This window comes from Cyrtonyx montezumae, unplaced genomic scaffold (assembly GCF_038088225.1).
Source record: "Cyrtonyx montezumae isolate F1298 unplaced genomic scaffold, pur_monq_1.0 scaffold_13, whole genome shotgun sequence".
Lineage (NCBI taxonomy): Eukaryota > Metazoa > Chordata > Aves > Galliformes > Odontophoridae > Cyrtonyx > Cyrtonyx montezumae.
In genome coordinates this window covers 3,978,247-4,002,189 of record NW_027071859.1, presented here as the reverse complement: position 1 = coordinate 4,002,189, position 23,943 = coordinate 3,978,247, and the positions used below count along the sequence as shown (strand labels likewise).

The window sequence follows — 23,943 nt, the reverse complement described above, 5'->3', positions numbered from 1 at the left end:
TCTGGCAGTTCTGTGATAACACTGCTTACACAGGCTGTAAAATAATGGTGATGAATCAGGAAAACTGGGTACTGTTGTCTAAGTTGCTTCAGGCTCTTCTTGTGAGGCTGGGAGTTTTAATTCCCAAGCTTAAGCATACAAAAAAGGAGCAACTGAAGCCAACCTAACCATTCTCACTCCCATTTATATGTTATGGAGAAGACATTGAATAATGAAGTATGATCAAAGGGTAATTTTTAAAAAGACAAGTTGTCTTGTCTTTAAATAGATGCCATATTTCCTAACCACCTCTGAAGGGGTTCAGCTTCTCACTTTGGATAGAGGAAACTAACATGGTCTTTGGTTTTAAGCTGTGCTTCTACTAACAAAATTAGGGAGTCTTAGAGCACCAGTGATGAGATACCACTGTCTACTATGTTAAATATTTAACACTGGCTTTGGATTGGTTAGCTGGCACTGATTCAGGCTACTCCTGTGCATAACTTGGGAGTTAGCACTGACTGAGGACATTCCCAGAAGGCAATATACGTTCACCACTCTAATTAAAAAGTTAACATTATGGTTAAGGACATTTCATCACAGTTTAGCCAGGGAATGGGCCTGACAATATTTAGATAACCAACAAAGATATAACCCCAAGTGCCTGAATTTAAGTAGAATAAATCACTACCCTGTTTACTTTCTGCAACTACAGAATTGATGGAGTTGGAAGGGACCTCAAGAGATCAAGTCCAACCCCCCTGCCTAAGCAGGCTCCCTAGACCAGGCTGCACAGCTGATGCTATGACTGGTGTTGAATCTTCCACCATGTAACACTATAATGCAATGGAAAGGACAGTAAAAATAGCAGGGGGGAAAGGTCCCAGGCTATAGCACATGAGGATAAGCCCAAATGCAACAACAACCACTTACCTCTGGAAGACCTCAAGTAGGCAAGAATCTCCAACAAGATACCTTTGCTTTCACTGCCAACCCTTAAATAAGGTCTGAGAAAAGATGGATCCTGGCTCTTGCCCTTCCAGTCCCAGTACATTGCATGCACCTGAGCTCCCCTGGGTTGGCCCTGCCTTCCCACCAGGTGCTCCATCACTTCTCCAAGACATGACTTAGCACTTCTGCTATGCACCAGTTCCACCAAATGGACGCTCACCAATACCGTGTGAGCATGTGTGCATAGATTAGATGAGGTGATAACCATCAGTCCCACAGAAATAGTATTAGCAGTGGTGATGACAATATGGAGTGGTTATGATTTATTTCTTTTCTTGCCTCCCTGGATGTAGTGCCTGATTCAGTGCTCAGTGCTGCAGATCTGGTACTGAACAGGCTTGTTTTGCACTGTGCACCTTGAACAAAAGCTGTACCCAAGCCTGTCTGACGCTCATGTATCACTGTGATATTGATAACACACATTTGGTCTCCTCCTTGTTGTCCTGCTGGGAAATGTGTGCAAAGTTACACGTTATTTATTATACAATTCATCCTTTACAATTGCACAAAGGGGGTAGGCTCCATTTCAGTGTATGAAACAACATTTGTAGAAGGCCAGTGGGACATTTAGGAAACCTTGCACAGTGATAACCCATCCCCATTTATCCTATGGGTCCTGAAGGATTCATATGCCTAGGTAGGAAGAGAATGGGGCTAGACAATTCCCAGTCTCATTCCTGAAAGACCATTCCTGTGACATGACTCATTTGTGGACATCAAGCTTGGAGAAAGTCTAAGAAATATGCCTCCAGGTGAGATGAGTGGCAGCAGGCTCTTACATCCCCACGTAATTGAGATCTTTCAGGTATTTCCCATCAAAAAGCATCAAGAGAACAGTATACATAATAACCACATTGGTTACTCAGCACTGCTTTGCCTCAGTTCCTCAGTGGGCTTGGCTGTGCTTTTGCCATGTGTTCCTGTGGGTTTTCCCCACCAACCAAATACCTTCACACCACCAGTGTTATCTCCCAGGGATCAACCTATTTGCTACAGATATTTCTCCCAGAATACATTAATATGTCACAGGATTAGGAAATAGATCTCCATTCCCCTTCAGCCTTCAGACCTATGTAACCTCACACCTAATTTTTAGAGATATTCTCTAATTTTGTAGACGACATTTTTTGTTTTGGCTGAAAGATACAGGTAAAATCAGCAACAAGAAACTGGACAACCATAATTTTAGGCTTCTCATAACATTTTCTTCATCAAAAAGGCATGCTTCTGAAAAACATTTTCTTGTGTAATCTTTTTTTTTTTCTCGAACACATCTTCTCTGCTATGGTTTTTGTTTAAGTGAAAACAGCGATCTAGCAATTTTACGTGTTTGTTGAAAGTTTTCATAGTTCTAGTCCATACAAATTTTGCACCCAAATATGTTTAATGTTAAATATTGATGCAGAGAGTTCTCTGTTTGCAGAATATTTTAAAAATATCGTAAAAAAAAAAAAAAGACATCTTTCTGTTTTAAATACCACAAAATGAGAGAGAAATTTAGGAATTCCTTCACAATGCATCAATGGTTGAAGTTGCCTCCAGTTATTGCTTCACAGGCAGGAAAGGGATTGTGTGATGTAAACCCCATCTCTTCGCACCTTTGTAACTGTGATGCTATGTCTTGAAACACTACTGAGCTTTAGAGCTAGGATGCCATTATTACCATTAATTCCCTCCCACCACTCTCACATAATTCAGCACAGCACATGGTAGGAACATTATCCAGTATTAGAAAAATCACAGACTGACTGAACAGTAGGCGTTGGAAGAGACCTCTAGAAATCATCGAGTCCAACCCCCCTGCCAATGCAGCTCCCAACCCAGAATGATCCCAGTCCTGATGATGAGTTTGTTTAAGGGAACCTAAGCCAATGCTTGAATTTTCTGTAAGTTCCTTCTATTTTTCCTCAGAAGGATGTTTTCTGCAAGGAAATCATCAATGGAAAATGTTTGGCCAGCTGTACTCTTATCTTTAGATCTGGAAACACATGCAATACATGGAAATCCCCACCTCACTTGAAGTTTCAAGGGGGTGACTGTATTTTGTGCTCATACTTCTTTCGATATGAATAAGTGTTTCAGCACTGACTTTTGTTTGCTATCCATCTACTCCAGTTCAAAGAAAAACATATGAAAACTTCCCCCTTTCCCATTACAGTGCATGATCACTGCACAGGGAACTGTGACACTTGTGCCTGTTTTGTTGTAGTCCTCTGAAGAAGTCCTCCCTCTTGGCTCTTTCTTTTGTCTTCTGTTAATTAAAAAAGGGAAATCAACATCCAGCCTGCAGGAAACAGCAGACATATTCTGGATATACCTCAATATGGACTGGTCACCAGAGCTCAGGCATTTGCAGTGTCGTTAATATATGCGTTGGTTTGGCTTTCCCTTGAGTCCAATGGCACAGCCCCTGAGTGATCCCCAGCTGTGGGCCAGGACTTAGCATTCCTGGTAGGTAGTTTCTATACAATCACTTTGTTCTGGAAAGACATGAGCTCTATGGAATTGACCACACCAACACAGCTGGCCACCAAGGCAGAGTATGGGCCCTGCGTCTGTTTACTCTCTCTGAAAGCAATTAGCTCATTCATCAGAGTGGTTCTCTGTCCCCACAGAAGAAAATGTAAGAAAGGTATTGTCCTTTGGTGGACGTTGTCTCATCAAAATGCTTGCTCAACTGCTTATTTTGTCGAAGTCCTCTAGGCAGAGTTCACTAGGTTACCTTGGAGGATCGTTGAGCAAGATCTGTTGAAACAGTTCTTCGGAAACAGCAGCCTCCCATCCTCACTCAGGTAGGAATTGCAGGAAATAAAATAACAATAATAAAGGGAAAGAGGAGGTTAAGTTACTTTTTCCAACTGAACAGCAGTTCAACTCATCAATGTCCTACGTAATCTGTTAGAGCTAGTCCTGATTTAAGCAGGGGAAGTACCAAAATCCTGATAGCTGCAGGACAATTTGGCCTTGTATTCAGCCACTTTTGAGCACACAGCTAAAGATTTTGAATAGCTGATTGGTCATTGTTTGGAATTCATGGAAAGCTAGCCATTTCTGGAGAGTTGGTAAGATCTCAAAGCAGGAAGATCACGCTAGGAAGAGCTTATCTCTCTTCACTGGCTGAATTCTGACCTCTGGGGCCATTATACTCTCTTTCCAGTTCTAAAATCTCCCAAGTTCTTCAAATCTTTTGGGAAGAAGTTTCCACCTATGGGCCAAGGCCAGGGCTGCTCAAGCTGAACATCGTGTACAATCACTTTCACAACATGTGCTTCCGATATTTCCAGCTCTACCAAGTCATGCTGTACCATGAGAGAGTGGTGTCAGTGAAGCTATGCTAACCTGGAGGTCCTTGTGCCCCTGTATCTGCTCCCACTGGAGGGTGACATAGATGCAGAGGCTGAAAAACTCCATCAGCACATTACTGCCCCACTGGACACTGACACACAAAAATTCACCACCTTGCTGCTTTTTGTGAAGGACACTGAGGATGGAGAAGGATATCATTAAGTGTACAAAACACTTGAAGACCCAAGAAAGTAGTTAGAAAGGTAAAAACCCTATGTACTAAGACATGTTAGTGGTGCAGAGCTTGGAGCAGGCTAAGAGGTTGGAGACCAAACAATTCACTTTCTGATCTTTCTATTGACTCGTTTTTCACCTATGAGAATGAGGAGGATACTTGTTGTTTTTTTTTTACAGAAATGTGTTTTTGTTGCCACCCAAAGTCGTTGAGTTTGAATTTCCTCTATTCTCTTTCCTGTTTATTTGTTTGATCTTTTTCTTTTTCTTTTTCTTTTTCTTTTTCTTTTTCTTTTTCTTTTTCTTTTTCTTTTTCTTTTTCTTTTTCTTTTTCTTTTTCTTTTTCTTTTTCTTTTTCTTTTTCTTTTTCTTTTTCTTTTTCTTTTTCTTTTTCTTTTTCTTTTTCTTTTCTTTTTCTCTTTCTTTTTTTTTTGCCAAGCTTTAACAGTAGAAATTAATTTATCTAAGTGTGGTTATTTCCATTCTCGGTCCAATTCTTGCCTATGTCCCTCAAAGAGACTGCTGTGCAAAATCCCGTTGTTCTTGCAGAAGAGCATTCTTAGAGTGATGGGTGCTAAATGTTTGTAAGATCTGGCTTTTCTTCATACTGTTTGGATTGGACTCCCACTGCTGATTTTATTCTATAGCACACCAATGAACTGTTGATGAGGGTCTGGAAAAAAATCACCAGTGTAAATAAAGAAAAAAAAAAAAAAAGCACCCCTAAAACCATACATACACACATGCACACGCAGACCTGCTTCAACTTGCATTACAGGTTTTCAGCCTGGGAGCAAATCACTTGGGAAATTTAATTAAACTTTAATGAGGTACTTTGATTGTTGGGCCGTATGCCTAGTGAAATTAATGTACAATGAAGGGGAGACTCGTCATGCTGCTGGCAATAGCTGGCAAGTTCATGTAGAACAGAGCATGTCATCCCAAATCACCTTTTGAACTCAGGAAGCAGAGAAGAATAACCAGGAAGCACTCGTGGGTCATTTAATTACAGAGAGTCCTCTGCAAGTCAGTCCCAAACTCTGAAAAGAAACCCCATCAGGTTGATCTTAAATTCTGGGGAAGCTGGAGAGGGAAGGGCAGGCAGCGGTGGTGCTCTGGTGGTGGTCTGGGTTGTGGGTTTCCTTCTCTTCCTTCCACTGAATAGGCAGGAACTGACATGGAGAACCCTGCGAGAGATGGGTGGTCAATGTGTACTTCCAGGGGTTCTCCATGGGAACTTGGCTCCCAGCTACCTGCTAGCCATAGAAGGGCATTGTTTGGCTGCTGGTGGAGATGTAGCCAGCAAAGGGTCTATGCAAGCTCTCCCCACACCCCAGAGAAAGGCTTCTCTGTAATGTAATGCTGCCTCAGAGAGGGCCACTTGACCTCAAGAGAATTATGCAACGAGGTCCCACCTCCTTCTGCCTCTAAGCTAGACTTTTGTCTTGGAAAAGATCATAGATTCTCTCCTATCCCATATGGGATCTCCAGAAATCCCTTCCAATCTCAAAGATTGCATGGTGAGCCTCTGAACCAGGCTGGATACAGGTGAGTCCCACATTCTAGGAGAAGAAAGAGTTGCAAGGCCTGACAATCATAGGATTATTCAAATTGGAAGCGACCAAGAGCAAATCTCCATTCTGTGCCCCTGCTCAAAGCAGGGCTAATTAGACCAGATTGTTCAAGACCTTGGTAAGCTGAGATTTGAATACCTTCAGGAATAGAGATCCCTTAGATCTTCTGGGACCCAATCCTCATGCTTAACTACTTTCAAAATTTCACTGCTGCAACTTGCATCCTTTGAATATATCCATGTTCTACACAGGTCTCACAAGAGACTATCTGCTCTACAGCCTCCCATTAGGTAAATGGAAGCAGGAATAAGATCTTCCATGAGCCTTGTCTTCTTCAACCCAATCAAACCCAACTCTTAACCTTTCTTCACACATGCCTGAAGAGGATTACCAGAAAAAATAAAAAAATAAAAAGCCCTCTGCTGGGCTTGTTTATCAGCAAGAAGCAACTTTATAAGGCGAAGCCCCAACCTTTCTGCATTTCTGTTTGCTTCCTGCCCTCATGAAAGAGATAAACAACATCGAGGTAGACACCATTCATGAGATCTTCCAGGCTGATATCCAGATCGTCTGAGATCCTGGAGCTGAGACTACAGAAGACACTTCTTTCAGTGCAGCTCTACAGGCCTCAGTTTAGAAATGCTGTCCTGTTCCATGCCTTCTCGGGTGTGCTGATGGGAGAAGCATTTTTGGATCTGGGCCTCAGTTTTAGGATCCTTCACCAAAGCAAGGAATAGCAACAACTATCATTGAGGAAGGCTTCTAGGGAGGACAGCTGGGTTTTCTTGGAAGCTGAACTATCAAGGGTTCACAATGAACTTGTTAATCCCAAGGAAGATCTAAGCACGCTCTAGTCAGGGCTGTGGTGCTGCACTGAAAATCCTGGCCATTGGAAAGTCATAAATGGGTTAGCATGCCTCCACCTGAGTTTGAGATACCATAGGGACATAGAGATCCTGGCAAGTCACAGGGTGACCAACCTGTAACAAAATGACCTGCTGCTCTGCAGCACCAGGTCCTTATGTGCAATTATCTTAGATCAACCCTACACAGTGCCAAGAGATAAAGGTCCTTTACCTCTTCTGGTCCGTGCAAATGAACCAAAGCTGTGCTGGGAGCATGTCCTGGAACAGGCACTTAACTCAAAGCACAGCATAAGCTCTTGAAATCTGACTGAGTGAGCCAGACTGGGACAGAGCAGAAAGCTATGTCTGTACATGCCAAGCGATTATGTACTGTGTTCTTGGAAATTTGGAGGCCACCTATCCAATAGCAGTATTTCTTGGCCTTTCTGTAAAACCATCCACCCACAGTCTTACAAAACCAAGCCGTCAGTGCACTGACGTGGTGTGGCTTGGAGGGACAAATCATTTTGTGTTCTCCACGGATCTTTGAGCAAGACCTGTCCATTCCTGCTCCTCTTCTCAGCACCTAGAGACAAGCCAACTTCTCCACTCTCTGGGAAGTTAAGGATGTGTGGGTTTCTGTCATACAGGGCACTGAATGAATGCAGAACCAAATGTGCCTGCCCAACATTCATTCTTCCTCCTGGTGCCAGTGTTTTATGATGCAGCTTTCTGTTCCATCTCAGAATTGCTCCATTGGATGGACCATGTGCGATGAAGGCAAATGCTGCTAGTTGGATCACTTGGTCTTGATGACTGACAGCACAAGAAGGTATGAAGTGAATGACGTAGGGATGTTGAACAGGCATGGATGTCCTTCCTCAGTGTTCAGATGGATGGATGTTGACTCCAGAATGAATTATCTCTTCAGTTCTGCTGTTCAGACTGTCCATCAGGGCTGTGAGAAGACCAGCCTGCTGGAGTTACCAGCAGCAAGCCTGCTGTTTTGCAGATGCTTAGCTTGTAAGCAGGAGCTGCTGTGCAGATGGACTCGATTGATGCCCTTTCTGCAGGCAGGAGCTGGGCTGCTGAGCAGAGATTTGTTGGTGCAAATCCATCATCCCACTGATGAGAAGTTCCTTCCTGTTTCTAACATCTTACCTCTCTGGGGGCCAAGGAAATGGCTGATCTTGTGAAACACCAGAGTACTGTCAGGACAAACATCAAGATTCAAATCCTCTGCTTTTGCAGCAGGGCAGGAAGACTGAACAGAAAATAAGTCCCAGATCTGGGCTATGGGTGAAGAGTGAGTAAATCCGTCATCCAGTCATTACCAGGAGGCTGTGATCTACACTTTGCCATCTAAATGGTGCCTCTGCTGAGGTGTTCAAGCTGGGAGCACTGCTACCCTGGAATCCCATAATGAAAACAGCTGGGCATGTCTGGGAAGTAAATCCCACCTTAAATAACTGATCAGACTTGCCCAAATCTGTGCAATCACTCGGGAGGGACCTGGCAGCCTCAGTAAAATGTTAAACATTGAGTGGATGCATCCAAATCTGTCTGTGATCTGAAAGAGGCGTGGATCCAAGGGGGGAAGAAAGAGTTCACGTGTGATCTTGCAATGTGATCGTGTAAATAATGCCTCAGAATGCATGATCACATCACAGGATCTCTTGTAACTCCAGGTCTCCTGCAATGTCTGACACCTGGAAGGAGCTGCACAAACATGCTGGAGTCCAGCGTTTCCTAACTCTGGAGCACTTGCCTGTGAATTTGTTACACACTTCTTCCACCATAGTCTGTGTGGGCAAGGGAAATGGGAATGTTTCCTAAGGTTGTGAAGAACCCAACAGTCAAATCCACTCAAGTCTTACAGTGTGGCATTACCCTAGGGCCCCAGTCTGCATCAGTACTTACCGATAAACAAATAGGATTAAGACCAGGAGCACACACCCTTCTGTGATGACCCTCTAGTTTTTTGTAGCGTGCTACATTAGTTGTGAGCTGCTGATAGTCTGAAGTGGGTGAAGTGTGGGGTGGGTCATTCCACTTCCCCTGTTCTTGAACATGTCTTCAGACATGAGTTCCTTAACCCATCAGAAATGGCACCGTGAGATGCTCCAGCCTTAGGTCTGGCTGTCACTGGCCTTTGCACATACGTACTTAGATGAGACATCTGTCCCTGACAGCAGAGAATCAATTTGTTGGTCCCAGTCCAGGGGTGTTGAGAAGCCTGTTTTAAATTATTTGTTTCTTGTGTCCCTCCTGGATTTTGGCCAAAGCCCAAAGGGGGAGCATAGCACCGTTCTTGTGACTTAATTTGCCAGAGAAGAAAGTCCAGCTATTTTTACTCAAGCTTAAAAAAAGAAAAAAGAAAAGAAACAAACAGTATTTCATTTCTCAACGCTGGAAGGCAGAGTGGTGGAAGAGGAGAAGAATTTTGGTGCTGCAGATGCATTAAGCAATCAGCAGACCCCAGGGTTTGGGCAGTCACTCAGGGCAGTGGTTCCCACCTCCTGCCCAGGCAGTGGGAATCAGGACCATCCATCTTCTTGGTGCCTCCCAGCTCCCTGGGATACTGGGAGGGAGCAGCAGGATCGTGACTCAGCCCTCACGTGAGTGGGTTTCCTTCCTGCACCTCCAGCCCGACCTTCTGATGTTTTGTTCAATTACAAAGCTCTGGGAGCCAGGATCTGCAACTGGCGCGGGAGCTCCTGGAAAATCAAAGGGAAAGAACAACATCTTGGGTTTGCTGAGGCCCTCCTCGCTCCCCTGCCGAGACACATGGGCTTCCCAAGCTCAGAGAAGGAGGAAGGGAAGGGCCATTCTCTTTTCCCCTGCTCCTCTCTCTGCCCCACAGGGTGGGAAATGGGACCCCAGCAGTCCCTGTTACATAGAAGTGAGAGTAAACAGGGGTGGGGAGGCAGCTCAGCTCTGTAAATCATCCTGGATAGGACATTGCCAGGTTCTCTCTATTATAGCACTTTTTTACACTGATGCCAAAGGCAAAACTGTCCATCAGAAATTGCTCAATGTTAAATGAAAAAAAAAGAAAGAAAAGAAAAGAAATAACAATTAAAAAAAGAACCACGCAAGCTACCAAAACCAACAAAACCTACAGACTGTCTGGTGGTGTCCAGATTCAACTCCTTGTCCCTAAAACCCCCTTAGATTACTCCCCTTGATCCTCCACTACCCAAACCTTGGTGAGGGACAAGTTGGCCTTGGCACTGCTGTGCTGGGAGCTGTGATGATTTTATAGTGTGAACAGTTGTGGATGAGAGCCAGGGATTTTTCTTGTCCTTTTCTTATCAACAAGTGCAGCTCTACTGCAGGCCTCTCCCTGTCCCATCCTCTGTCCAGAGATGACCCTTAAAAACATGCTGACCTTCAGGTAGTGCAGAGGTTTCATCTTGGGCTCTATGAATGGTGCCAGAAGGGCTGTAGTTGTATATGAAAGAAGAGGGTCTGGACAGCACTAGATTTTTCTGATTTCTCAGAAAAAGACAGAAATCTGCCCCTTCGAGAAGATTCCTGTTTGCTCCACTCCTTCTTCACCCACTGCGCAACCTCTCCCTCTTCCTTGAACAACTTGGCCCTGCTGGGGTCTCAGACCTAGCTCTTCCACCCTCTTTCCTCTTCCCGTATCTGCCTGACAGAGAAGGGCAGGAGCCAAGCCTAAGCCTCCAGCCGTAGAGACCTCAGCTCCTGCCCTGAAAGGACTCTCCCACATATTGGAAGAGCTGAGCAAGGCTTTGCTGGGGCTGGATCCCCTACACGTGGGCACCAGAAGTGTAGGGGCAGGCAACACACTGGGTTTGATCAATCAGGTTGATATGGAAAATGCTCTTGACTGATTCTGGGCCTGAGCCTGTAGGGCTGAGGCTGAACATCGGTCTCCAAAGAGGTGGTGGAATCTCCCTCCTTCATCTCCCACAGCCCCTGGCCGTGGTGCTGGGCAGTGCTGAAGGCCCTGCTGGGGCAGGGAGGACCTAGAGGAGCCTCCAACTTCAATCACTTTGCCATTCTCTGGGTTGAGCTGGCACTATCCAGTCCTGGGCTTATTTCCCCAGCTACCTCCTGCCTTTCCTCTGTCATCCTCCCGTCCCAACCCTGGTGAGGAGGTAGGCTCACCAGACCTCCTGCCTCGAGGCCAACTCTGCCTTTGCACTGTTTTCCCATTCCCAGTGTTTATCCTCCTGCATGTAGCCCTGGGGGAGCCATAGGATCGCATGGAGGGAGAAGTTATTTTTCCTTGACATAAACAGCCAGGCCTTTCCTCAGCCTCTTCTCTTGAAACGTGGAGGTAGGCCCTGGACTCATAACATCCGGCAGGAGGGGCTGGCCTTATCTGCCAGGAAACACTCAGCTCCGGATACATCCTCCCTGCTCCCGGCACCGAAGCAGCTCCCATTGGCAGTGCTGGGCAGGAAACCACTCAGCAGCTTGTCTCATTCCCTCCTCTGGAGGGATGGGAGGGAGGGCCTGAACCTGCCCTCCCTGCTCCAAGGAGGAGCTGCAGCTCCATGGGGTGCATGGACAAAGGGGTGGAAGGAGATGGATATTATTTGTGAAAAGACATAGGTTCATGTGAGCAAAAAAGGAATTTGGGGCAGCGGGTGCTGTTGAGGGTATCCCTCAGGCTCTGCCACTGGTTTATATGGTGAACTCAGAGATATCCCTTCAATCACTTTTTACCTTCATTTCACTCCTGAGCTGCCTGCCTTCTGCTCTGGGAGCAACGGAAAAGAGTAATCTCACATCTAATTTTGTAGCGTGGGGCAGAGACCCCATTGTGCCAAGGACAACGCAACGACTTGGGCCTGTTCAGATTCTTGGGAAGGGGAAGCTCATGTCACAACGCCAGACAGAAAAAGGATGGGAGGGAAAAAAGTGTTAGCTCCATTTTACAAACAGGGAAACTGAGTCACAGAGATGCTGCTTGTCACCAGGGTCTGCCCCTGCCCTGTTCCATAAGGACAAGCCCTCTGTGCCACCCAGCTCACACCCTTCTTACCTTGGTGATGCTCTCTGAAGAGGGCAAACCCTGGGATCAAGCTGCCCCATTCCAAAGTATTCCCTCTTCCAGAAGCCTTGTGATGTGGGGGCCACCTCCCCCCATCAGAGGTCATGAAGAAGAGGAGCCACCACCTGCTCAAGAGATGTGAAGGGTCACTGACCATCGTGAGAGGGCATGACACATGCCACAGCCCCCAGCCAGTCTGATACACACTATCTGGGAAGGTGACCTCATCCTGGCTCCCAACGCCCAAACACTGAGGGTCAAGGGCAGTCTGGGGACAAGGGTTGGACTCATTCTCCGGCTACTTCTTGGCAAGGAGAGGGTCTTATTCTGGCCCAGCCTTGCCACCCCCAAGCTGCAGCCTGGTCTGAAGTCATTTTATCCCTTCCTGCAGCTCTGATTTGATTTTCCTGCTGGTTCCCAGCCCAGAGAAAGCAGACCACAAACCACAGGACTCTGGTGTGCACAGGAAGGGAGGGGAATCATGCGCAAGAGTGATGGGGAAAGAGTCCTTCTTGGTGTGGAGATCTTCCCCAGTGTCTCTAAATCTCCATGCCCATCGGTCCTCTTCAGGAGCATTCCCCTCCCGAGGGTCCCTTTCCACCTCTATTAGCCCCTCGTTTTCTGACTGCTCCCTGCAGCTGTGCCTGGGAGAGTGTTGAATCCCAATAGCTCGTCTCGGGGCTGGGGTAGAACTCACATCATGCCTTCACTGGGCTGCCAGGGAAGGGACAAACAGATCATCCCCCAAATTTCACCTCCACTGCCAGTGTGTGCCGGGAGGGAGACGGCGGCTGCTGCCGGCACTGGGCACGAGCCCAGATCCGGATGGCAAAGCCTGGCTCCCAGGAGCCACACCTCATCTTGGCTGCAGCTCCCAGTGCCCTCGGGGGCCCCCCGGCTCCCAGCCTGGGCCTGCAGCTGCTCCCGGTGTTCTGAGCATGGGGTGACACGCTGCTGCTGCTCCTCACGTGGCTCTGGGCTGGGCAAGTGGGGACAGGCTCGTCTTGTGGGAGTCACAAAGCTGGGGTGTGAGGAGAAACCCCTTTTCCCCCAGGAGACAGACTCCATCCACCACTGAGAGCTCTGAGCATGGGCTTTGCACTTTCCAAGACCAAATATGTGTGAAGAAAGGCAGGGGTGATGCTAACAGTGTAGCTCAGTCGATCCCATGGCAATCAGGACGGGAGTAGGAACTGCCAATGTCCCACAGAGAAGGTCCTATGAAGGGGGGATTGGTGCACACTGATGGCAAGAGCAAGAGTTTGTCTTGTTTGTGGGACGAATAAATCGTGGCTCTCCACACCACAAGGCTGTGTCTCCCCCTTGACACCATCTCCAGGTGGCCCTGCAGCAGAGCTGGCAGAAAGGAGCCTTTGCAGCATCCCTGAGGTGGGTGTGCCCTCCAATGAGAGCTTCCTTGAAAGGAAGGAGCCATCAGAGTTTACAGGTTGAAAGGCAGAGCCAAGGCAGAACCATGAAATACCCTGATAGAGCAATGCTTCCTTGGCCACGCTGCTCCATCAGTGTTTGCACGAGCAGAATTCTTTGTGTCCTTGTACCATCCCAGTGCAAGAGTCACTGCAGTGGGTGATGCCAGCAAGACACCCCGAGTCATCCAGTTCACAGAAAGACCTAAAGGGGGCCCACCTTCATGTAACCAAGTGTTTCAATGACTGAATAATGAGCAGAGGAGGACACAGAGCTATCTCCATGGGGACACGAGATGGGGACAAGAGTACCATAGGACTAAGTGATCTTTAAGGTCTCTTCCAACCCAACTCATCCTATAAGCACAGGACAGGGGTATATTGGTGCCTCCCTGGGCAGCCATCCACCTTCTGGGATCACAAGCTAACTGCGTCACAAGTCAAAGATGTTTGGAAGGCGAGGCAGCCTGGTTGGGTTGGGTTGGGTTGGGTTGGATTGGACTGGGTTGGGTGATCTCTGGAGCCCTTTTCCAGCCAACATACACAGGCAGTCATCACAGCGTGCATTAGGAGGCATGCTCCTCCATCACCAGCACCCACTGACATGCCAACGGCAGAGCCTGCAGAGAACTCAGCACTAAAAGGTCCATCCACGAGATGACCAAAGTGGGATCAAGGCTGCTGGGATGACGTGTTGCCCCCCAAGACACACCGTGAGAAGAAAAAGTGAGCACAGGTTTTTCCATCAGAAAACAATCCACAATGTGTAAAGATAGCCACAGATCTCTTTTTCTTAAAAAAAAAAAAAATTGAAGTAGAAAAGTTTGGCTGAAAATACCAACGAAAAAAAAAAACCCCAAAACTTAAAAAAATAGCACTCACGCAGGAAAATGTTTCTCCTTTGAAAAATTTGTCAATACTTACAGCAATTTAAATCATAAAACAATCATCGTATAAAAAACATATTTATTTAAATTAAATATTTTATGCAAACTCATATGTACACTCATTCAAAATGCATAGAGTCACACACAAAAAAAAAGATGGAATGTATTAGCTTAAAAACCTGTGAAGTCGTGTTTTTTAAGTATTATTTGCAATTATTATTAATACACGCTCGGGACTGGAACCAGAAAATCATAGCCACGCTACTAACTAATCATTACCAAGTGCCATACAGTAAACACTAAGATTAATCATGTCATATAACTGATTTAAAATAAAGCTTCATCTTTATGAAAAGAAAGAGAACTCGAGCAATACAAAATCCGAGGGGAGGAATAATGGAAGGAATAAATCAATGTACAGCTTTATTACAGGCAATAATACGCGGAAGTTAGAGGAGACATTGGGCACTGCGGCTCGAAACATTAAGAGTTCGTCCTCAAAGGATGCTTGATAAAAACGTGTCTGCTACATCATCATCTCTTTGCCAAAGTGCTCATCTGAAGACTTTTTCCCGGCCTGGTGAGGTGCAGAGCTCCTGCCCCTCCCACTTCAGGATCGCTCTTGTTGGGAGGCCAAGGGGGATCCATCCGGGGCTGAGATCGGCCCGATCCTGCCACGCACCCCTGATCTCAGCCTCCTCTGTAAAGCATGGAGGTTGCACCCCATGCTGCCTCTGGGTGCCCACCCAGGGCTGCTGCCTCGTCCTCTGGGATGAAGACACCCCTTGGGACAACACAACACGTTTGGGGATGGGGGGCAGGGAACAATTGATTCTCACTGGTGTGCTTGGCCTGGTTGGGTGGCAGCATCACCAACACCAAGAGCAGGGACACGGGGCAGCGCTGCTTGCCTGGCCCAAAACCCAGAGTAGGCTCTTGGGGTAAAGCACACTCACAGATCATGTGTTCATTTAGCAAAATCTTCCCTTTTTCCCCTCAGTTCCTGACTTTTCCCCTTCAAAGGGGTTTCGCCCATGCTGTTTGTGAGTTGCCACGACCCCCAGAGCAGAGTCGAGCATACCCCAAAATAGGATACAGACTTCCCACGCACCCAGGAGCACCTCTGCTTTGGAAGAGGGGCTTTGACAGCAGGAACCCCCCTTGGCCATTTTGGAGCAGGATACCCAACTGGTGACAAGCTGACAACCGAAATCCTTGACTTAAGGCACCAAGGAAACTCCATGGCCCTCACAGCTTGGACTCGGGCACCCTAAGGGGAAACGAATGATGTCCCCTCGCAATACCATCGGGTCCTTCCTCGTCCAGTCCACGCGGCCGTGGCTCTAGGAGACGCTGTAGTTGTTGTAGTAGGTGGCCGTGGCGTCGGCGAGGACGGAGATGAGGCTGGTCTCTGCAGAGTGGGAGCTGCTGGCTGTTGAGGCTGCTGGGACGTGTCCGTTGGCCAAACCTCCAGCGTGGTGGTCGCTGTGGGTGGGGGTGTTGAGATATTGGTCGAATTCATTGCGGTCCATCTCCCCCAAGAGCTCGGCTTGGCTCAGCTGGTCCAAGGTGTCAAAGCCGTGGTGGTCGGGAGGTGGAGAGAGCTGGCCCAGGTGGGCATGGAGGCTGGTGGGGTGCAGAGTGGGGAAAGCGGGTGTGTAGTAGCTTGGAGGAGGAGGAGGAGGAAGGGGAGGACAGCTGGAGGCCGGGGGGATCATGCAGGAATTTGGTTGCGGCATGGGGCTGAGCGGGTGGTGGCTGCACGGAAGGGAGCTGCCCACGTACTCCGAGGAGAAGGAAGCGCCGGCGAGGTGGGAGCGGTGATGCTCCTCGGGGCAGGGTGAGGAGAAGAAGCTCTGCTCGGGGTCTATGGCGTCCAACGGTGACATCTCAGGAGGGGTGGGCAGCCCATAGGGGTAGGTGTCCACGCTGGTGCTGCTGCCGCTGCCCTGGGGATCCCGGTAGCCCCGGACGGGAGGCAGCCCTGGGCGAGGGGGATACTCACCCGGCCCCTCTTTCTCCCCCCCAGCCCGGCCACAGGTCCGCTTCTCAGGCACAGCGTTCTGATCCCGTGCGAGGCTGCCCAGCAAAAAACCAGGGTCCACCCTCTTGCAGATCCTCTTGACTTGCTTCTTCCTCCGAGGCCGGTACTTGTAGTTGGGATAATCTTGCATGTGCTTGACCCGCAGCCGCTCGGCCTCCTCCACGTAGGGTCGCTTCTGTGAGAGGCTCAGAGCCTTCCAGGATTTGCCTGCAAAGGAGAACAGAACTCCTCTTAGCACCCACAGCCGCCGTCTCCCCAGCTCCCGACCCACGGGCAGATTGGGGTATCCCATTGCCACGTGGAAGACGCATCCTAGACACACTGCAGGAGGACGAGATGGCGAGGAAAGGGGTCTGAAGCCAATCTGTCAACATCCTACCCCCATCCCGAGTCCTCAAGCAGGGTCACGCTGTGCTCAGGGCGCACTAAGCCCCACTGCAAACAACCCAAGGCAAATAAACTCCCCCAGGGCTGGATCCTGCACCGCCTGGCTGGGATGCAGAGCCCGGTGGGGAAGTGCTGCTGAGTGGGGTCATGCCCGGCTGAGCAGGGGTCAGGGCGAGGTGTCCCAGCCCCGGGTACTGCGACCTCACCACTCCCTGCCCACAGCACTTCCACCCGAGCCGTGAGCTGCATGAGATGCCCCCAGAGCAGGGGGTCACGTCCCACGGTACAGACATCCCGTGCTGATCCTCTGGGGTAAAAAACGAGGAGATCAAAGGGTTCGGTGCATTCCCACCGCCAAAGAGAGAGCAGAAATGACACTATAAGCAGAGACGGTGCCTGGAAAAGCAGCGAGGAGAAAAGACAAAAAAAAAAACCAGCAAAGAAAACACCACAGAACTGCCCAGGGAAACACAAAGTTTGGGTAAGAGGCTGCATGGTGGAGTGGTGCAATTCGGGCAGCTCGTTCTCAGGCTGCCAGGGCCGGCTGACTCTGTTTGCCCAAGGAGGATTGGAAAGGGGGGCAAGAGCAGGTATTGAGCAGAGGAAGGAAACGGGAGTTTGAAATAGGGTGAGATCCCCGCAGAGAAACAGCAGAAACATCCCAATACCGCAATGAGCTTTGGGGGGGAGGAAGGAGAGGGAAAGCAAAGACAGGCAGGAAAGTTTGGGGGCTCCTCCGCGTGCACACAGCGGGGTTTGCAACCCCAGGGGCAGTGAGGAGCACATGGGGGTTCCCACACCCGGGGTGCATCTGTGGGATGGCCCAAGGGAGGTCACCCCACTGCTGCCCCCAGGCTCCACGTCCCACGGGATGGATGTGCGGGTGCCCACCCCGGGCTACGGGATCTGGGTGGGCTTTTGCCACCACGGGACACCCACGCGGGTACCCGCCCGAGCTCTCCCCCACCCCCCTCTTCCCACCAAACCTCCCGGACCCCCCGCACGGCCCCTTTCCCCTCACCGAGCATCTTGCTGAGCTCCGCGTTGTGCAGGTCGGGGTTCTGCACGGCCAACCTCTTCCTCTCGTCCTTCGCCCACACCATGAAAGCGTTCATGGGGCGGCGGATGCGACTCTCGCCGCTCTTCTCCCCCGGTGGGCATCGGGGGGGCGGCCCCGATTGCAGCCCCTCGCCGTCCCCCCCCTCCAGCCGCTCCGGCCAGGGGTAGGTGCTCAGCAGCGCGGCCATGGCCCGGCCCCCCCGCCCCCCCTCCCCCCGCAGCTCCTCCAGCCGCTGCGCTGCGCTGCGCGTTGCGTTGCGCTGCCCTCGGGGTCCCCGCGCAGTCCCAGCCTCCCCACCCGACCTCCCCCGTATTTATGAGCTCCTTGGAAAAAACCTCCTCCAATGACACCGAAGGGACGGGGCTGCTCCTCCTTGTTTGCAAACTCCTCAACCCGGGCAGGAGAAAACTTCTCCCCACCCTCTGCCCGGCACCCCCTGGGGAGAAGGGGGGGGAGCACACGGCACCCCGCTCCTCCTCCCCACCCCCCACCATCGCCGTCCCCTCCCCTTTGCAAAAGCCTTTTGGTTCAATTTTTTCCTTCTTTTTTTTTTACTTTGCACGGAGGGGAGGGAGCTGGGCTCCCATCTACACCTTCAAAGGGGTGGAAAAGTGGGGAGGGGGGATGGGGACGTGGGATATATATTGGGGGTTGAGGGGGCTGGAGAGAAGGAAGGGTGAAAGTAGGAAAAAAGAAAAAGGAAATGGCCCCAGAAATGGGTTCCCAAGATATCTGTTTGAACCCCCCTATCCCTCCCACTCCCACCCCTGGCTACTTCAAGCCCCCTTCTCAGGTTTTGGCAAGCTGTAAGGGAAACCCTCCTGCCCGAACCATACATCTGTGTAGTGCATGCAGTGTTTCACCCCATTACCCCAGTTTTCCACCTCCCTCCTATGGGAGGAAGCTGGAACCCAGTTGGGCTCCTGCGGGAGCTTTGCGGGGTTGCACAGAGCCGAGGACAGCAGCGGGGCTCCAGCATCCCCATCAAGCCCCCATTGCTCACTGCTGGGACATCAGGAGGTGGAGGGCCAACATGACACTTCATGGTCTTCTCACTGCTGCGTGCTGTGATGCAAAGCCCAGATGGGATGGAAGCACCACCATCACATAGCCATATACCCCATGAACGAACCCTAAATCCTGTTTTAGTGCAGGAAAATCACCCCTGGGGACTGCAGGTCCAGTTGGGACTTAGGACTGGCACGAAGGCAACGGGACCGAACCAGACCCCTTGCCCAGCTCAGCCCTGAGGAATATATTTCAGCTGCTTGATCCCTTTATGATTCTGACCCCCTGACATGGGCTCTGCTTTGACTGATGGTGGATTTCCTCCCCGAGCTGCCAGAAAGCTTTGGGGCCGGAGGGGAAGGCATTTCCTTGGGCTGCCCCCGATGCACAGAGAAGGGGAGAAATCCAAGGGCAGGGTGTTTGTGCAGGTAGATCCGCGTGCCTGGGTGTTCCTATTGACTCTGGGCAGGTTGCAGGGGATGGGGAGCAGGGTTTGTGATCTGTCTGGGTTTCCTGGTTCGTGGGATTGCTGCGGTGCTGCTCCCCAGGACTATCCGAAAACCTCACGGAAACCACAACATTTTCCAGAGGAACTGATTAAATCTATTAAGCTATTTACATTCAGGCTCGATCAGAGCTGTGTTATCTGGGAATACAACAGGAAGGCAAACTTCTCTTCAATCTAAAAGGCACAGGAGATTTCCTGAGCTCGGGACGGGTTGACAAATCCTTGACACACACACAGTGAGCGCCTTTCATCTGGGTTTTGGAGCCATGCTGGCTCCATGTCACCCCTCAAAGTGCTGGGACAGAGCAGGGACGGAGGCTGCTGAGACCTCACCCCACTCCTGGGTGTTTTGAAGTGGGGAATCATTCGAATCCTACAGTCACTGAGATTGGATAAGAGCTCCAAGATCTCCAAGTCCAACCATCACGCCATCTCCACCATGTCCCTCAGTGCCGTATCTCCATGTTCCTTAACACTCCCAGGGACGGTGACTCCACTACAAATTGCTGCACAGGTCCATGTCTCTCTCCTCAATTTTTTTTTCCCATACAGTTTTCCATAGGGACTGCGTCTCTCAGTGCCTGGCCACAGAGTGGGACTCACTGCAATGACCCAAGGAGAAAAAACCTTAAGCATAAAGACCCAATGAGCAAAGACTCAAAGAGCTAAGATCCAAAAAGTAAGGACTCAAAGAGAAAACAAACAAACAAACAAAAGAACAAACAAACAAAGAAAAACCCACAAAAAACCCTGAAAAACAAAGACCCAGACAGCAAAAACTCAAAGAGCAAAGGCCCAATGAGCAAAAACCCAACCAGCAGACTCATACAGCAATGAACCAAAGAGTAAGAACTCAAAGAGCAAAAGTCCAAAGAGCAAAAACCAAAAACCCAAAGACTCGAAGAGGAAAGACTCAGGGAGCAAAAACCCAAAGAGCAAAGACCCAATGAGCAAAAACCCAACAAACAAAGACCCAAAGAGTAAGGACTCAAAGAGCAAAAACCCAAAGAGCAAAGACCCAATGAGCAAAAACCCAACAAACAAAGACCCAAAGAGTAAGGACTCAAAGAGCAAAAACCCAAAGAACAAAGACCCAATGAGCAAAGACTGAAAGAGTGAAGACCCGAAGAGTGAGAACTCACAGAGCAAAAACGCAAAGAATAAAGGCCCCAAAACCAAATGCTCCATCCTCTTGGAAAACCTAGGGAGAAAATCCTCCACGTCTTCTTTTTTTGGCTTCTCTTTAGGAGTTAAAGCAAAGTGAAACTTGTTCTCCTTTTGAACATGTTATGCTGCTCAGCATTATTTTTAAGCTCTTGGGACGCATGAGGCCTGGATACAGTCATTATGATAACACCACCACCTCTACACTCAAGGCCCTGGGGGCTGGGAGATTTTTTTAACAGCAGCACTACAATAAATCCCCTCCAGGGAAAAGGAAAGGAATGGATGGATCCCATCGGAGCCCATTGGCACAAGGTGGCAGAGTCCCTCCTGCTCCGCAATTCCAGGATGAGAAGAAAGGAAAAATCCGCGGTGGCTCTCGGACCAATAAGAAACACTTTTTATTATTTTCTTTTCCCCCCTTCTCCTTTAGCACCTGGCATTCTGATTGCATTAGTAAGATGGGTTTCATTCTGCACCCTACTGAAAATGCAGGTTAAACCTGTCCTGTAGGCAGCTCCACGTTACATAAAGGCAGCTGGGGCCATGTGAAAATGCCACCTCTTCCCTGCCACCGCAGTGGGGCAATTAGCAGCAGTCAGGGGAAGCTCCTCTGGACTTTTTTTTTTCTGCTTACCTCCTGGATTATAGCACGACGCTCACCTGTATCTGGGGCACGGGAAGAGGCAGGAGCTCTCACAGGGATTTGATAGCGGGGAAACTGCCGAGCTAAAATAGAGCCAGCAGACAAAGGGGGGAAGAAAGCTTTGTTCTCCCCTTGTCCTGGGCAACGGTGGCAGCAGCTCTGTTGGGTGGCACAAAGAATCCGCGCCCTACAGCTGAGGCCATCCCCACCCTCTAAAAACTCTCCTGTTTTGGTGTTTTAACCCCGAAAGGTGATTCCCTTTTCACGAAGCAACCTCCCCACCCCCCGCCCTGGAGAGACGAAAAATGTGTGAGGAAGCACAAATCCTAAATTAGCTCAATATTCACATCTTCCTTAATAACAGACTGAGCCCTCCTCCCCTCGGCAGTTGTGCAGAGGCTGCTTTGCCCCCTCCCTCTCTCTCACTCATGCACAGTTGGGAGATGCCAGAGAGTTCCCTTTGCAGAGAAAAAATGTAAAAATGTGACCATTTCAGCACACGCATGCAGCGATCACTACTTCCAGCAGAGCCATTTCTGAAACGCAGCTTTGACGGCACAAAGTACGTCTGAGCTGGTTTGAAGGGGATACCAGAATCACCTTGTGATAAGAATGGATTGGGGAGGGGGGGGGGGAGAGAAAAGAAAAAAAAAAAAGAAAAAACAAACACAAAACTTGGAGTGACTCAGAAGCAGAATTTAAGTTCTGACTTGCTGAGAAATGGAGTTTCACTTTGGCATCGGGACAACTTTCCCACTGCTGCAACCACAACCCTTCTTTCTTTTCATCGTATTTACCAGTCCCACACCGCTACTGCTTACAGAAAGACAGGTTTGCTTATCCCAGGGATGGGTAGATGGACAACACCCTTGTTGGTGGCCATCTGGCCTCCTGGCTCACCTGGGCCGCACTGAGAAATTGTCTTGGGCCACATATACTTGCTCCAAAAGTCATGCATCCTATTCAATTTCCGTGGAAACTGCATTCGATGCAAAGAGCAGAATGCACTCTTTGATGAGAGAAAACTCTCAGCTACCAAACACTATTTTTCAATGTAGTCACCACCGTTAGCTCTGCATTTTTGCCAGTGGTGAACAAAAGCATGCATGCCACGCTTGTACAAATCCATACCAGCTGAGGTGACCCACTGTTGCTGTTGTCACTGCTGCTGTTGCTGTTGTCACTGCTGGAACACATCACCCATCCCCCACTGTGCTCACACCCACTGTTGGACTAGATGATCTTGTAGGTCCTTTCCAACCTTATGAACTTATGTTGGGTCTCCATCAACGTTCACAAGCATCCATGAAGGTCAATGGGTGCCATTATTTCTTCATGGAGGAATTCAATTCCACCCCTTTGCCTCATACGCTCTACCACTCTACCATGCCAGATGCCATTTTGTCACACTGCCCTTCTGCTGCCATCTGTCCCATGGAAACAACACATCGCGGGATATTGATGGGAAGGTTCAGTCTCTTCTGCCATCCCAGCAGCATCCACAATAGCTCACAAATGCACACACTGCCAAAAAGTGCTGACATGAATAAGGCACGATTGTGAAGCGAAGGATGTTTCCTTCTGCTAAGAGAGGGCTTAGGAAAGTCTGGTAAAGAGACACGATTGGCTTTTTGAGTTTAGTATGTATTTGCCATGATGGTTTGGGGCAGGGGGTGGACACACTGCCAGCTGTGCAGGGCCATGAGTTGGCCACGTCAGCCCTGATTGCCATCCAACCACTCCACAAATGCTGGGAGCTGGGCAGTACAAAGCCAGGGCTGCTGCAGATGAGAACAATTCTCATGCTGTTTGAGGACATGGCGTTATCAGGTCTTCTTCTAAGGCTGGCATGATGCTATGCAGTGTTCCCAGTGACTTTGCGTGGTTTTCCTCTCTTCTTGCAGCTTCCTTCCTCCCCTCAGTGCTGGCAGGTCTGGAGGTTTCGTGACGTAAATGGTGCCTTTTGATGGTGCGTGCTTGAAGAATTTTAGTCTTGTGTGTTTAAACAAGAGAAAATTGGTTAATTACATCGGTGCATTCAGCTAATTTTGCCAAGAGCTGCTTATTCGAAAGAAGTGAGCACTGGAACTATCTTTTGCTTAAAGGAAAACTGCATTATTAAATGAATAAGATGCTGAACTGAATGGGTCCCTGAGTGCATTTCCTACATTTCACAAAGCAGCTGCATCTCAGCTGAAATTCACACAGACAGAAGGACACGAAGTTCTGAGTCCTAACTTCTGTTTTGAAACTTGTGCTTAACAGTGCCCACAACCAGTCAGAGCACAAGAGTTCCTGGATGGAAACCAGAGAAGTGGTGCTTGTACCTATGCTGCATCTCCAGAACCGTAGATTGGGTTGAGTTGGAAGAGACCCTAAAAGGCCATCAACAGGGACACCCACAGCTCCATCAGTGCTCACAGCCCCGTGCAGCCTGACCTTGGCTGTCTGCAGGGATGGGGCACCACCACCTCTCAGAGCAGCCTGTACTGGTGCCTCACTGGAGCAGACACCAGCCAGCGTACCCCGTGTCCAGCTGCAGCTCGAGCAGACTTTGTTTTGAAGCTGCTAACTTCATAACTGTGGAGGTACGTTACATTTGTGCTGCAATATGTGGGTATTAAATGTGTCAGGAGACACAGCTATTAACAAGCCCTGTCTTCACGGGAATAAACCCAAATCATCGTCACTCTGCTAATTTCACCTGAGTAATAATGTAATTCTTTTTCTTATGCTTTCTACAAAGACTTTCTTGCCAAACTGTTCAGTTAAAACTGGACTTTGAAACCAGTTGTGGCGTTGGTCATCCACTTCCCAAGGCACCGTCTGCTAAGAAGAGGTTTTGGCTGCATACA

The 23,943-nt window shown here is 49.1% G+C and overlaps 1 protein-coding gene across 1 annotated transcript; it reads right to left on the bottom strand.

Annotated features, from left to right (window-relative positions):
- Positions 1–14,333: 14,333 nt before the first annotated feature.
- SOX7 (SRY-box transcription factor 7) lies at positions 14,334–17,964 on the bottom strand. The gene is made up of 2 exons (XM_065730524.1): positions 17,724–17,964; positions 14,334–16,522 (listed from the first exon to the last, which is right to left on the bottom strand). The coding sequence occupies exons 1-2, from the start codon at positions 17,947–17,949 to the stop codon at positions 15,615–15,617; spliced, it is 1,134 nt and encodes a 377-aa protein (XP_065586596.1). The 5' UTR covers positions 17,950–17,964; the 3' UTR covers positions 14,334–15,614.
- Positions 17,965–23,943: the final 5,979 nt, after the last annotated feature.